The 16,346-nt window shown below is 38.2% G+C and overlaps 1 protein-coding gene across 1 annotated transcript in view; it reads left to right on the top strand.

The window, feature by feature from the left end:
• LIPI (lipase I) overlaps nucleotides 1-16,346 on the top strand; it is a gene marked incomplete at its 5' end in the record, with an annotated part of 23,388 nt that extends 7,042 nt beyond the window's left edge. Inside the window, 9 exons of the mRNA XM_084279130.1 lie at nucleotides 1,592-1,968; nucleotides 3,602-3,710; nucleotides 5,487-5,588; nucleotides 7,021-7,110; nucleotides 8,166-8,333; nucleotides 10,445-10,537; nucleotides 11,885-11,996; nucleotides 12,332-12,505; nucleotides 16,047-16,346. Coding sequence (XP_084135256.1) covers nucleotides 1,592-1,968; nucleotides 3,602-3,710; nucleotides 5,487-5,588; nucleotides 7,021-7,110; nucleotides 8,166-8,333; nucleotides 10,445-10,537; nucleotides 11,885-11,996; nucleotides 12,332-12,505; nucleotides 16,047-16,149 — 1,328 coding nt within the window. The 3' untranslated portion in view covers nucleotides 16,150-16,346. The remainder of the gene's footprint in view (nucleotides 1-1,591; nucleotides 1,969-3,601; nucleotides 3,711-5,486; nucleotides 5,589-7,020; nucleotides 7,111-8,165; nucleotides 8,334-10,444; nucleotides 10,538-11,884; nucleotides 11,997-12,331; nucleotides 12,506-16,046) is intronic.

Raw genomic sequence — 16,346 nt, 5'->3', positions numbered from 1 at the left:
GCTGTTGCCATAAGATGATGATAGGCATGAACAATTTGAGACAGGAAGCTTCAGGCAATTTCTAACACTTCATGGCTTCACCCCTCCTCTGGTTTCTAAATATCCATTATTTTTCATGGTGTCCAGTCTGCAAGTGGCAAGTTGATTCATTGTAGATAGATGGTTTGTCCTACAAGTTATTGGTCTATTTCCCTAAGGGAATTAGTGTCTAAACTGCATCTTTAATGAATCTTAAGAGCTGTATTTCATATTGTTTAGCACTGTTTAGATCTGCACTGTCATATAGCATCCATTTTTCAGACACTTTGTAACCCCATCGCACTTGCTTGCCCCTCACAGCTTTATAACCGGTGAGGATTCGCTGTCCATCGCAGGTGTGCAAATGTGGTAGATTCAGTTCTGCCTGCTAGGCGCTTGTGGGAAAAGGAGAAGAGCTAAAACTGCCTCTCCTACAACTCAAAAATTCTGAGAATTTCAGGTTACTATTTTATTATTTTTTAAGGAACTGAGTAGGTACTATTTCTCTTCCTGCTTTTGCTTTCTAGAAGTTGACTGGGTCTTGTTTCACAAAGTTGTTAATGATAGGAAAATTGAGAAAGTTGCCATCAAGTATCAGACAAAAACCTTATTTAAAGTTGCATGGCCTACTAGAAGCCAAGAGATTGCCCAAAATTTCTTTGGCCATACACAAGCTAATACCAGAGCGAAGGTGAAGAGGTCATACAAAAGAACTGTGACAGGTTTCAGCATTGTGCCCAGAATCCTGAAGTGGCTTATACATGCAACATGACTTCAGGAGGCAAAAGATACTTTAAATTTAGAGAATTAACTTTTAACATTGATAAGCATACAGGGAAAAAAGGTTTTTAGACTTTTTTGAAAACCTCTATCCTCTTGCTGATCCTGACTGATCTACAGCTTAGCCTTGTATACTGTAACTGCCCAAGAAATGCTAAATACTACATTTTTTTCTTGTGCCATTCTGTACATTGATTTTACACATTTTTTTTTTTTTTTTCAAGTTCAGAACAGGAACCTTTGTTTCTTCTTTCCCTATTTGTCGGTAATGGTGTCCTTATGGTGACCCAAAGCTAGGGAAGGGTTCTAGATCATCTCCGTATGAATAGACAACTGTTTCTCACTGCTAGATCAAATAATAAGGTCTAAGGATTAGCAAATTTGGCACCCTGGCTGAAAGAGGAAGAAGCAACCACAGCACTCTTCCTGTTTATACAACTAGCTGTGAAAAAATTCTGAGAATCTAAATTCGATGGTTAAGCAAAGGTTCTTATCAACACTGACTACAAATTTGTATTTTTTATGGAGAAAATTTATGGTTCAGGAACAATTAGAGAGGTTAGTTTTGTATTTGAAGGGTTCAGAGGAGCACAGTGGCATCTGCAGAATCCTTAGTTAAACTGTGTGTCCTTGTTCTTCAGTGTGTGTTTGGGCACTGCATTCCAAAGGTCTGAAGTGAAAAAAATGCAAGTTCTTCACTTTTAGTGGAATAATGTAGAAAGAAAAGTGAAGAGGTGGTATTTCAGGTGCTCTAACTCATCAAATGACTGTCTAACATTTTCATCTTTTTCAGATGAGGAGAAAATATGTCCTGAGTTTACGGATCTTAATATAGGCAATGCTTTGTCTGGGACAGAACTCCAAGTCCAGCTGCTGCTACACACACGGGAAAATCCAGATTGTTCTGAGAGACTTATTGAACATAATGTTACTTCATCCGAGCATCTTAATACATCCAAGAAAATTGTCTTTGTTATTCACGGCTTCAGACCAACAGGATCTCCACCAGCATGGCTCAAGGACATAAAGGAGCTTTTGCTGCTCTCAGAGGATATTAATCTCATTATTGTTGATTGGAATCGTGGTGCTACAACTGTGAATTACATAAGTGCTGTTGAAAACTGCAGAAAAGTTGCAGAAATACTGAAGAATTATGTTGACCAGATGTTGGTAAGGAAGACAGTTACATCTGTTCTGGCAAAGATTAAATACCCTAGTTTGAGTGGGAATAGATATTTAAAATATGTCTGAAGAGATGCCTGTGCACATTATTAAACAACATTTCTTTTCCAAAGTATTTACTAACTTTGCATGCAGTTATTGCTGCGTATCTATAAGTTCACCCAAGTTCTTATTTCCCTTTCACTTAAGTATGTCTGAGAGTGAATCTGATTTCTTTAGCCACCTGGAAGCTTTAGGCCTTCTGGAATGAGTGAAGTGGGGAGGTGGAGAGGGGTATGTTCAAATGGGATGCAGCATTAAAATGTTACAAAAACGTTCCCTTACTCCTTTTGCTATTCAACTACCCTAATTAAATATTTTTAGCTAAAAATAATTTAGTGATACAGATAGAAACATTGGTGTCAAAATGACACAAACATTCTAGAGGGAGTTAGTTGCTGAAACAGTTCTTGATGCCAGTGGTATTAATTGGGCTTTAGATTTATTGCTTAATTACATGAACAGAACATGTTATCATCTAATTTATGGCATTGTTACATTTATCACTTGATTACTTTTTTTTCTCACCACTTCTTTTCCCAGCCATTCTCAGAAATTTTGATTACTCTGCAGTAAAAAAAAAATCATGTGGAATTTGAGTAAAAAACTCAGCATTTTGAGAAAGGATGAGGTGAAACAAGAGAGACACTATCAGAATCTGTCCTCTGGGACTAGATTTAGTGATACCAGTTCATAATTATAACAGTAAATTAGTGCTATGAAATAGAAAAATAAAACAGGACTATAAGAACAGCCACCAGAGTGTGTTAAAAAGGTGTGCTTTGCGAATTTCTTGATGCAGATTTTTGGTGAATTGCTGGTTATGGATCTGCCTGGCAAAGCCATGAGTGCAGGTCATGCTTGGGCTGGTCTTGTTAAGTGTACAGTGGTGCAGTATGTTGTGTCCCACAGCTATCAGTTTCATACTTGCAGCTGCTGCGAGGCCTTGTTCGTTCATTTTGAGATGAATTAATATTTCAGATCCCACGTATCAGCCCTTCCCTTTGCAGAGATTCTGGCAGGTCTGCTGGTACTAGTGGAGAAATCTTCCATAGCATCTTCTTGGTTGTTTTTTTTAATCCCACCTGCTTTGTAGAGTAGGCATCTTAAGGCTTTCCTGCAGGTGTGCATTTGGCACCATTATTCAGCAGATCTATGGTGTAAGTGTTAAAGGTATTATGTTTTTAAGTGCATTTTATTGGAGGAATAAGGCAGGGGGACGTAGATTATTTTTTTTCCTAGTTCATAGTTTTGGTTCATCATTCTGGTATCTGGTAAATGTCTTCCTCTTCCCACTCTGAACCTCTCTTCTAACTAGTGCGACAGTTTGGAAGAAATGTGACTCAAGCTTCCTTTTTACATGTTTTTAGTCAAAGGCCTTCATAATTAAATACAATGTTTAGCTAGTACAGAATGTCAGACTGAAAATAACCTTGTAATTTACATTTGGTTTTAAAGTTATGAGTTAGAAATATAACTTTGAGTGCTGACAAAATACTTGGAAACTTAAATCAGTCTACTGATGTATGTTCATTTAACCTTGAGTGTGGTTGTGCTTTGTGGGTTTCTTTTTCCCTGATAGGCAAATGGAGCTTCTCTTGATACCATGTATATGATTGGTGTTAGTCTTGGGGCTCACGTAGCTGGTTTCGTTGGCCAGAAGTATAATGGCAAGTTGGGCAGAATTACAGGTAAGTTGTTTAACCCCAATAGACATGTTCTAAAGTACTTTGTGTTGTCATGGCTGTGAATCACGTAGGTGGTAGTACTGAAATAGTGACAAATTAGAACTGAGTTTTTAGTAACATGCACAAGGCAAAATTTATTCCTGATAGAAGTTCAGAACATTGTGAATGTCTGCCTTTGGGAAGTAAGTTTCAGTTGAAATTTTCCAACCTGTTTACCTCTGCTGTCTCAAATGAAAACTGAGTGCTGCATCCCAAATGCCACTTAGGTCAAATGACATGCTACCCGAGTTTCTGTCAGGATGGAGAAAGTCAGGTCCCTCTGAAGGGAAGTTCAGAAGCTCTTGGTCAGACCACAGGAATCATGCACAAGGACTCAATTTCAGTTTGAGTTATCTGAACATGGTGCAAATTTTAGTATGTTGAGCTGTCTGCTATCCAGCCTGTGTATGGACACTGCAAATCTTACCTCATACATTGTTGGCATCATCTGCAGGAGGTGCCACATATAGTGAGAATTGGACTGCTGTCATTTGGGTATATGTTTCAGGACCAGGGTTGCACAAAGTTTAGGATTAACTTCTAACAGTCAGTCAATTAACCGATGTTAGCTCCCAGGACAGAAGCCACAGGGTTAATTTGGGAGCACAGGATCCTGAGACTTCTTGTGGTGAAAGAGCAAAACTCACTGCAGCTAGGGTGTTGAGAAGGAAGCTCACTAAGCTAACTGTCAGAAAAGGTGCTAAGGGGTGAAGGGACCATTGGCTCCTGATAGTGTTTTTGATTTAGGAGAGCATCTGTTTTCAGACTGAAAGGAGGTGGTTACCCTCACCCCCCATTCATAGCTCCAACACTCATCAGAGTACTTAAGTAAACTTTTCCTGGAATGTCAGAGGAGCCAGTAGCCAGCCTTAAAAGAGGCAATTAAAGACTCCTCCCTTTCTAGTACAGTAATCTAAAAGCTGGGGCATAGAGTGTGTTAGGCTTCAGTTATATTCCTTTATTTATGTCAAGAAAATAAGAGAAGATGAAACCTCAGCTAACAACTTTCCTGTGAAGGACAGAAACTACCATCATGAAAACTATCAGTCTTCAGGGGTACGCAACATAATTCCTTATCCCTAACATGAGTGAGAATATTCAGTGTTTAATCTAGAAATACTTTGCCACCCAAGTCCCGTCCTCTTTCATATGAAGTGTTTTTTGTGGATCTGAGTTGGAATCTCTTCTGTCATAGCTGACCTCCTTTAGGTGAAAATGTGGTCAAAAACTATTTCACTTAGTTTTTTATAGCAATTGTTTTTCTATAACTAATTTCAGCACCAACTGATAAAATGATTCAGGCAATTCTGAAATTGTCTCAATCCAAGATGTCTTCATCTTGTGTTCTGGTGGTGAGAGCAGTTATACTGTGCATTTCACTTTTATGAAGTACTTAGTAGGTAAGGTATTTTGTGGGGAAAAGGACAAAGTTAATACTCCTGATTTGATCCCTAATGTTGTTGTCTTATGATTCATCTGGAGAACTTGGAGATGAGAACAACTAATGAAAGAGAGAGAGAAATTCAAAGATGTGGGTTGATCAGTCTTGTGGTTGGAACCCTTGCTTTGCTTAGCAAGTTGAAGAACAGAAACTTGAGAATTGTTCTGATTTTTTATTTTTATCCAAGGAAAATGAACAGCTAATGATAAATTATGCTCAAATGCCAGTCTCATATATATCTGTAGGTATCTGTAGAAACAGACCCCAGGATTTGCAATTCTAGCGTTGTTTCTGTTTAGGTCTCGATCCAGCTGGCCCTTTGTTCACTGGAGAACCACCAGAGAGGAGACTGGATCCTACGGATGCACAGTTTGTTGATGTGATCCATTCAGATACTGATGGTAATGTCATAGCCATAACCTTCCTATTTCAACTTAAGGAAAGGCAGGAAGGCAAAAGAGAAGGGATAAACTGTTTCAGTGACATCCAAATAGTGCTGCAGAAATGTATTTGTGTTATCAGGTAGATTCCTGTGCTGTGCTTTCTAACAGTGCCTGTACTTTTGAAATCACACTTTATGTTATTCATCAAGAAATTGAAACTCAACTTTACTAATGACTTAGGCAGTGATGGGCCGTTTTGTTCAGTTCTGGCAGAGCAGCTGTGTTATGGAGTAGGTGAAGCTTCATGACTGAACCCAAGAATATTAAAATAAATTCTGTGCCCAACAGCATCTGTAGATAGCTGTATAGTCACAAGTCCATTTAATGACATGCAAAAGTAATGAATACACCACTGTCATTTGTGTGGTTTGTTATAGTATATTCCTTCTGAATGTGAAAAAGTGAGTCTGCACATTGATTAAAGCATGTTGCATTGACTTCTGATGCTTCTGGATATAAGTTAGGATATTTCTGAAGTAGTTTACCATTAACATACTTTCACTGTGCTAGTGTGTATGAACAGAAGAGGCTGTAAGCATGTGATTATCACTGAATTAGTCCCTTCTGAGAGGGCCAGTCTCAGCTGTGTCACATTAGCACACAACAGATGCACTGCTTAAAATTCTACATCACATTACTATAAGGCTAAAATTAAGAACATTGTAAAATTTGCTTCATCCATGATAAAATCTGTTTTTTGGCTTTTTAATCAAAACCATAAGTAAACCTTTCAAACCTAACACCCTTATCCCATTATTTGTGTAGTTTCATATACATTTCTTTAATGATATTAATAATTAAAGCATTTTACTATACAAATTTATATGCAAAGCTGTAAAATTACAGCTTATAATGCTCCAATTATGTGAATAAAGATCATGTGCACTGAAAAGGAAGGTAGGTCAGAGCTAAATCTTACTCATGGTCATTTATAGGATGGGTACAGATTTTTCTACTTTGATATACTGCTTACATTAGTGTAGCTCAGAATCCAATGTCATATTTAAAAAATGTAAAATCTTACTCTAATGAAAATTACATTGGGAAAGAATTTTGGTTGCTGCAAACATGAATTTGATACATTTCTTTGTGCAAAGAATGTATCAGCTACAGCACTGAATAGTTATTTTTGTTCTTTCCTTTTTCTTTTGTGGCAGTAAGAATCCTATACAAATTTACATAGATTTGTGTAGAGCACTTTACATGTGTATAATTTTCATTAAAAAACCCAACTGATTCTATTTAACTCATGACTTCCATTTAAATAATGAAAGAAACAGTAAAATTGCAAAAATTTTCTTAAAGACCTGCATTTTTTTTGTAATGAATGTAATGATAAATATTTGACTGCATAATTCTGGTTTTTTGATTCATGATGTTTTTACTTTAGCACTAGGTTTCAAGAAACCTTTGGGAACCATTGATTTCTATCCAAATGGAGGAACGGATCAGCCTGGTTGTCCAAAAACAGTATTCAGTGGTAAATAAAAATGTGTTCAATTAATGAGAAAAGAGTTTAAAATTAAAAAAATGTTAAACTGATGTCAGTGAACAGTGCACATATTCAGTAATATGCAAACTGGGGGCATTGTGTTCTTTCTTTTCCATCCCCACACAGCAAATGAGAAAGACCAAAGGCATTTGAAATAGTAATTTTTGTTATTATATTACGTATACAGTCCGCATATAGTGATCTTTATTTTTCTGTGTTTACATATGGCTTGGCATGGGGAAAGGTATGTGTGTCCAAGTGGTTTGGACAGGATCCCTTGCATACGACATGGAAAGGAAGACTTTCAAGTCTTCGCTGTGTCTTAGGTTCCTCCTGATTGGCAATGATGAACTAGGTTTTCAACAGGTCCTTTAGGCCTTAGGATGATATCAGCTTTACAACATGGTCTTTTTGCTGCAGAATTTTGCTTATTTTAGCCTCTAGAAATTTTAGGCAGGGTTGCCGCCCATTCTTTTGTTTTGTCTGTCTATGTTTCTATTACTTATCTGCATGGTGCTGCTATGAAGTAGAGCCACTGGAAAAGCTTAGGGCTTCCACTTGTGTGTCTATGAGCATGGGAAAATCCCTTAAGACTCGGGATCATCACCTCTACAATTCTCACAGAATTTTGTGAGCAGAGTTTGTTTTGCTTTGGTTTATTACCCCCCAAAATAGAGAAGAATGTCTGAAATATTCCTCATGGTATATTTTTTGCCCAAAGGTTCTTCACTGGATGCAACGGGGCAAATTTTAACTCAAGACTTATGCTTTCTAACAAAACACACTGTCAATTTGAAGGAACTTAGTAAACTATTTCTTACATATAAAACCCTGTAGACTCTTCTGTATACCTGTAATATCCAAAATAGTCTTCAGTTTCTTCTTGGATATGGGCATTCATTTTTTAGTCGACTAACCAGAGAATAAAAGCATGGCTAACTAAGAATGACTCAAGTAAATAGGATTACTTTGATAACACTTCTTCTTTCATGAATAAAAATTACAACATATTCTTTGTATATTTCTTTTTTTCTTTCCTGAAGGACTTCGGTATTTTAAGTGTGACCATCAAAGATCTGTCTTCCTCTTTTTATCGTCTTTGAAAAGAAAGTGTGACATAATAGCATATCCTTGTGACTCTTACTTGGATTACAAGAGAGGAAAATGTGTTGATTGTGACGCTTTCAAGCCAATGTCCTGTCCAGTACTGGGTAAGTGTTATCATATCTGCTCTGGGTTGGGTGAGATTACCCAGGAAATCCAGACTAGCTCTTCCTGGGGTTACTCCAGAGATCTGTAGTATTGTGTTAAGGGATCTGTAGAGATTGATCAAGTGCAGAGGTGCATACTGTAGTTTAAGTCTATGGCTTTGCTTTCTAGTTCTTTGTTAGACATAAGTGCTCAATGTTCTTAATCTTTGATCGTTAGGCTTTCCAGTCTGAAATGGATTCACAGTGTATTTCCTTTCCACTGAGAAACTCCTACTTAGTTCATCACTTCAGGCTTCCACAGTGGGTTATCATCCATAGAGTACCTGTGGTTTTTATTTAGGGGTAATGATGTTTATAGCAACTTCATGGGTTTTCTGGATCTTATTTTGAAATCAAGCTTTTATTTGGAGGGGAGTGTAGTTGTTAAGGGTTTTTTTACATCCTTCTATTAGGGTGTACAATCTATATTGCTTAGATCAGGTTTGAAGAGAAAGCATAGACGGATCTATATGCTATTTTATAATAAAACCTGACCATAACGGGACATTATAGTAGAGCAGAAAGACACCAGGACGTCCCCAGCATGGTTATACACTGTGCCTGATGCACTTACACAGAATGCCCAAGCTAGTGGTGGAGAAAAATTTCATCAGTCAGCTGCCAAGAGGACCTTTTTGTTGCAGTTTGTTTGGGGTTTTTTTTAATAATCAAAACACCTATGAGGAGGTGTCAGGCAGTTGAATCAGTGAACTGAGAGGAGAAGCAGAATCCTTCTACTGCAAGCTTTCCTGCTTGCTGCCCTGCAGTGGCAGCTTTGCAACCTGGAACTAGCCCTTGCTGTCTACTCTAGGCAAGGAAATCAAGAAGGAGAGAATAGGATCAACCGTTTTAGATACAAGGACCATTATCAAGCCCAAAAATATAAACCAAATGTTCTTTCTATGTTACATCAATAAGCTTAGGAGGTTTACAGAGTATCTAACATTTTACTAAATAATATCCACAATTATAGACTAAAAGTTTTACAAATATTTACTGTAATGATTCAAAGAATAAAGGAAGAAATTTTACCTAATGTGAAGCTGTTCTGTAACTGTTCTCTGCAAATGTGCAGGCCACTTTTTGGGTTTGTTGCTATTATGTCTGCAGGAGTTTATAAGCAATATTTCTTTGGAGATAGTATGCTAGACTAAAAAGATTCCAACTATTACATTACAACAATTTTAGTGATACAAATATATTTGAGGAACAAAATGTTTGCTTAATACATTCTATTGTACTTAGGAGATTCCTGCATTTTTCAAGTCAATTTACTTTCTCAGACAATATTTAAGAAAATTAAAGCCAACATGAAGGGCAAATCGTGCCTAACAAATCTGTCGCCCTTCTCAGATTGGGTAACAGAGTTGGTGGACAAAGGAAGGGTGACAGACACCATCTTCCTAGACTTGTGCAAAGTATTTGACACTGTCCCACACAACATCCTTTTCTCTAAATTGGAGAGACATGGATTTGACAGATGGACCATTTGGTGGATAAGGGACTGGCTGGATGGTCACATTCAAAGAGTTGTGGTCAATGGCTCAATGTCCATGTGGACACCAGTGATGAGAGATGTTCCTCAGGGACTGGCACTGTTCAGCATCTTTGTTGGTGACATGGACAGTGGAATAGAGTACATCCTGAGCAAGTTTGCTGACAATACTAAGCAGGGTGACGAGGTCAACATGAGGGAAGGAAGGGATGCCATCCAGAGGGACCTTGACAGGCTGGAAAGATGGGCCCATGTGGGTTTATTAGATGTTAGGAAGAAATTCTTCCCTGTGAGGGTGGTGAGGCGCTGGCACAGGCTGCCCAGAGCAGCTGTGGCTGCTCCCTCTCTGGCAGTGTTCAAGGCCGGGTTGGAAGGGGCTTTGTGTAAACTGGGCTTGTGCAGGGTGTCCCTGTCCATGGCAGGGGGTTGGAACAAGATGGGCTTTGAGGTACCTTCCAACCAAAACCTTCCTATGATTCTGTAAAATTTGTCACTTTGGGTGAGTTTTATTTGTGTAATTATATACATATCATGATTTCTAAATGTCTGAAATGAAATGTATAACTTCGTATTTCAGGTTATTATGCTGATAGATGGAAAAACCTGCTAATTCCAATGAGTTCACCAACAAAAGCTTATTTTGACACCTCTGATAAAGACCCATTCTGTAGTAAGTGACGGAATACCTGTGTAACAAGCTCTTTATGAAATGTTATGGGTGTTATATTTTAGCTGCTCGTGTTGAAAGTAGAAAGTTAATGTTAACTGCTGTGTAATATGGTATATTAACCATGAGCTAAGTGGCAGTTCACAAACTGGAGGAAGAAGTATGATGATTGTGGCAGAAGACTACGCAATATGTGAGATGAGAATTAAAAGTAATGGAATGGACTGCCAGAAAAGGAGAACCAAGTGACAGGGAGAAAGCTGGACTGAGAGAACCTGTTTTGATGGGGTCATTGCTGCCTTTTTCAGAGAGCAAAAATGGGAGCCATTGGGTGCCCTGGGTGGGGGACCTAGCTGACTGTTTCAGGGTTGAACTCAATGGGAATGACTTCTCATGGCATGGGTTTTAGCTGTAACAGGTTAGATATCTACCTATCCATGTAGAGGTCCGGATTAGATTCTTATCTGATTTCTGTTTTTATTAACAGACTTTACCACAGTAAGCAAATGTTATCACACTCAATTTGTTATGTTTAAGGTTCTTTGGTTTGGGGTATGGGGATAGGTTTACAGGGAATTCAAGTGAAATTAAGTCTTCTCATTAGCTTTTCCTGTTGTCTCAGCAAGCTTTGTGATCAGGGACCAAATATCTAGTTTTTATAGTGGTAATCACGCTTACTTACATCAAAGAGAGGCTGGAGCACAGGAAGGCAATCAACACTCCTCCTCCATCCTTCCTCAGTCTTCCCCATGAAGTTCTAATATCAACAGGTTTTAGCAAGTTGACTTCTCTGAGGGAAAGGTGTTTGGACGACGTACTATTACACATGCTCAGGCTGGGCAAAGCAAGGCATGGGAATTAATCAGCTTTTACCACCTGATTAATCTGCTCACCTAGCTAATTGCTCATTTGGCTTCTACATACATCTTGTGGCAGTGCTGTTCCTCCTCTCTCCCTGCCTGTGTACCTCAGCTGGCCCTCATGTCACTCTTGTGGGTAACTTTAGTGTTGCTACACTATATGAAGGTACTAGTTAGGACTTGATTTGTGTGTTTTTTCTGTAAGCAGGCCAAATTCTTGATGCTAATTCTGATGGTAGCTTTCTGATGCAAATCCTTTCCGTGTAAGAATTGGAGGAAATGATGCACTAATGATATAGAACCCCAAGCAGGCATTTGATAGAAGCTCACTTTTCTCAATACCTTCTTATTCTGCTTTGAGCTGGTAACTTTGAATTAAATAGTCACTATTCCTGTCATCAAACATTGAATACTTTTAACAGGGGGATAACAAGAACTGTATCTGGTTAGGTCATTCTTTGAGTTTTATTATTTCCTGTTTCTTTTTCAGTGTATAACTACTTACTGGATATTGCTACCTGGAATAAAAACATTAGGAGAGGTTTCATTCGAGTTAAAATAACAGATTATGCTGGAAACACAGTAGAATCAGAGGCGAGTAGGTATGTTGTGCTTTGTCTCTAAATCTTTTTAATCACTTTATAGAGAGTTCCCTAAACTTTTACCTTGCTTGTTAAGAATTTGCCACAGTTCCTTTTCCTGGATATGGCTCAGTGTCAGAGGTAATGCTTCTCACGCTGAAATGATCCTTTCTCCATTTATCAACTAACCCAAGTCATTGCATGGTGCTGGCTTGAGTCCAGTTCTCAGTGTCCTTGTTCTGAACAGTCGAAGTCAATACATCTTTCAAGATTTCTGATCTTAAGAATAATGCTTGGCAATAATTAATATCACTCAGCTAACAAAACCCTGATTATAAATAATATTTTTTCTTTAGTGAAGCTTCAACATTTCAGCAATATAAAAAAGTCAGGATACTAACTGGATTTTACCAAGACCTTGACAAAATATCAAAAATTTCCTTGACATTTTCTACGAAGACTTTAATAGGCCCGAAACAGAAGCTTAGGATTCTCCAGATGAGACTGAAATCCCTTAATAATCCAGAAAGGTAAGTGCATGTCACGTATCAAAGTTGTGTATCAGCTAAACTGATCGGGACGTTTCCTCAGAAATGTGTCTTTCCCTCTGTTTTAAGTCACGTATTCATCCTTCTCATCCTACCCAGAGGGTCACATCTGTCACGTGGCAGAGCTGCTCTGTGCGTGTGTGTTGAGTGCACAGCACCCTTGCACGGATAGGTGTCACGCACCGTGCTTGCTTACAGCCGCCTGCGTCTGCTGCTGCTGCCTGGTCACAGTGGGTTTTAAAGGACTGCTTATGTGGAGCAGCCTGCCTTGCACCTGCATGGTTAAGTTCTCTGCCAGAGGATAAATTTTATTACATGCTTTTCTGATTGTAGTCACCTGTCCATACACACTCAGATACAGAAAGGAGCACTTCAGCTACTTGTGTGATGAAAACAGGTTTTTGGTCTGGTTGCTGAAGATAAGGGCCTTCAAAGACCAACACAGGCTATGCTTGCCTGCACTTAAAATGAAATAATCCATGTTTTTTAGCAATTAAGCATCATTTTAAAGGTTTTATTAATTATTTCTGGTTTAAAACACTTGATCAGCATCGCCATATGTTTGTTTCTTAGACCTCCAGTTGCTTGTACAATAGCACACTAGCAATTAAATTGTACATTTGCATCTTGTGAAAATAACATATTACATGGAATAGATAAGAAATATATATCCAGGAGGAGCAAGAGTACTTTATTGAGTTATGTTTGTTTCGTATGAATGGCAGATTCACCGGAGTCAGGATTTATAATAACATCTAAATAGTAGTTATCAAGTAAGCATGAGTAGGAATATTAAGATAGGAGTAAGTCTTAAGTCAGTATCATCAAAGTTTAAGGCTTTCTGATTTGGTGTGTGGTAATTGTCTGGTAGGAATAGGGTATGATACTTTGTAAAAACAATTGTGAAGCCTTGTTAAGTTAATATTTACTGGGAAAGAAGAGAAGGGCAGGAGAGACCTAGGAAGTAACAGAACACTCAGTACCTTTGATGCAAGCCTGTCAGCATTAAGGACTTTTTCAGATAATGATCTTGCAAATAAGGAAGATTTTCAGTGAACAGCCCTTACTGGGTTTGAGTTTTCATTCCTGGTACTCTGACTCTTGTTAGGATTAGAGTAAGATGCACTTGATTTGCTTTAATACAGGGTCCATTAAAGTCCTTTGTACAGAGCCTCATCAGATGGCAGTCATATAGGCATATTAGATGCTTTTAGGCAGCAGTGGGAAATAGTGCATTGAATCAGCATGTGAAAGCAATTTAAATGCAGATGTTACAACACTATTGGTTAGCATAATTACATAATTACTCATTGTAATTATAACTACCTATATTTACCTTATTTTGTTACATATAATTACAACAATTATGTGAATACATGATAATCAACTAGAAACTATATTAAAAATGTTTAAATTATTCATATAACAGAGTAGCAGGTAAAAAACAAGGAACAGGTGCAGGGGTAAGAGACAATAGGAGTCTCAGTCTCTCCAGATCTGTGTTAATAGCAGACAGTGGGAGTGTGGGTGATACCATTGACAATTGTCTTCTGCGCTGGTTGGTTATTCACACAGATGGTGTGTGAATGTGGGAATGCTAAAAGGTACCTATAATTTTCAGACTTTTCTGGTCTTTGAGGTAAATCATTCCTGCTCACCCATAAAAGCAGAAAGCTTTCCTAACTTGTGTGTGTCCAGGTGTCAGTTCTCCCAAAAAGCTTTGGAGCCTGTCAGTCAATTCAAACTCAATTGATGGGGGAGGTGAATGTCTTAACCCAGCCACCTTTGGGTTTTTTGTAACCAAAACAAGAAGTAATAAAAAAGACAACCTCTACTGAACAAGAGAGTGTGGCATGCCCTTACTTTTTGGTGGACAGCAGAGAAGCCACAAGGGGAGAGGGATTATAAAAGCCCAACCTAACAAAAAAGAAATTGTCTTTTGCTCCTCATTAGTGAAACTCAGGGCTACTCTCCTGTAAGGCATTCCTGGTACTCAGTAATCACAAGCTTAGATGTAATACAGTTCAAGTGATACACGATATGTTGAAAACTGTATGGTTTTATTTCTACTATTCATCATTACAGTTTGTCTAAGTATTGTATTAGATAGAGCCCTTCCTAGGTGATGACTGCCGTTGGAGAAGTGGCTAGGCTAACACTTTGTGCTGCTGTGGTGGTGGCAAATGTGCTAAAATAGAGTGTTGTACTGTTCCGTGAGATATGGGAAGTCAACTTAGGAAATCGATACATGTAATAACCTTGCACAGTTCTGGCTGGAAATTTGTCCAATGAATTCTTTCACAGTCTTGTATAAGGACTTCTAAAATGCTGGCAATTTCTGTGCTTCTATGTCTTTTTTCCTCCCTCCTCAAAAATAACATAATAGTAAACCATTAAATTTAAATCAAAACAAATTGTGGGTGGACTGGATGAAATCCTGTGTTTTGCATTATACGGAGCACCAGAATTTCTCTTGAACTTCTTAGTCATAAAATGTAGTGTCTGAGCTTTGAGGGGCCCTTAAATTCACATACGGAAATCTGACAGTCCTTTCACATACAGACAAGTGGAACCTTGACTGGGTGGAGATCTCACGCTAATGGGCAACAGCAGAAGTGCCTGGTGGGATGTTCTTTCTCAGGCTTTCTCCTTTAGCTGTTTCACTCTATGCTACATCCCAGACAGGGGTGGACTGTGTTGTGTAGCCTCATCTGTGAGTTGAGAGTAATACAGAAGATCATTTTAAATAAAATAAGTATCAAAGTTAGTGTGTCCTTAGAGGTGCCATTAGAAGATATTTGCCTGTTGAAACTAGCTCTTGCTGTCTATCTATAACACTGTATAAAGGGCAAAGCTGTGACCTGTCTCTGCCCTAAAAGGCAGACCATCTCTGTTGACCTCAAAAAGTAAGATTGTGTGTGCCTGTGAGACTGCTTTTGTGACTTCTGTATGTTTTTATATAGTATTGTGCTGTTCTGAGTTTTCTAGGTGTTCAGATGATAAATTACTCTCTTGTGTGAAACCTTCTTATGCACGCTGTCATTACAGCTGAAAGAGTTAGAAGATATTATGATGTGGTTTTTTACTTTCCTCTGTGGACTGAAAGCAGAGAAACTCTCAAACCTAGGGAACCCAAAATAAATTATTCAGGCCCAGTGTTAACAGGAATCGGGCTGTTCTTGGGTTGTTGTTCTAAAGAATTAATTTCAATGCAGATTAATAGCTTTAATGGATGAATTAGTGTATCTTCGTGTTTCAGACTAATGTGATATGCTTCTTACTCATCATATTTTGCACCATCCAGCTGACGCCCTGGTGGTTGTTCACAGTCTGGAAAAACTGCTTTAGTGATGCCTCAAGTAAGACGTAAACTTCAACAAGACATTACTTCTTGTCCTGAGTACTCTCTCTGAGAGGTTGTAAATACTGCAGGTTTAATAATTCAAATACTTAAATATTTCTCTATTAATTTTAACTTTTTCTGATGTGCACTTTTTTTCCTTCTTTTTTTCTCCTTTTGTAGACCACAGCTTTGCAGATACGACTTTGTACTGTTGGAGAACTTTGAACTGACCTTCAAACCTATCCCTTGCACAGAGAGGGGTACACAAAGGGAGAGGTTGTAACTTAATTTCTCCTGCAGCAGTGATGTTTTGATTCTTCCTCAGGATAAAGACTGCAGTGAGAAAGGAAACAAGATAGATTTGTTTTCAGGAGTCTACCTGGTAATATGCATTACATGCTTGGAGTGCCGTAGGGTGAAATTAATTGAAACTTCCAGCTATCTGTGTATTTGGGAAATTTGAATAAAGTAAATGCATCA

The sequence above is a fragment of the Gallinula chloropus genome (genome assembly GCF_964237585.1).
Source record: "Gallinula chloropus genome assembly, chromosome: 1".
NCBI lineage: Eukaryota > Metazoa > Chordata > Aves > Gruiformes > Rallidae > Gallinula > Gallinula chloropus.
This window is presented reverse-complemented; position numbering and strand designations above follow the sequence as displayed.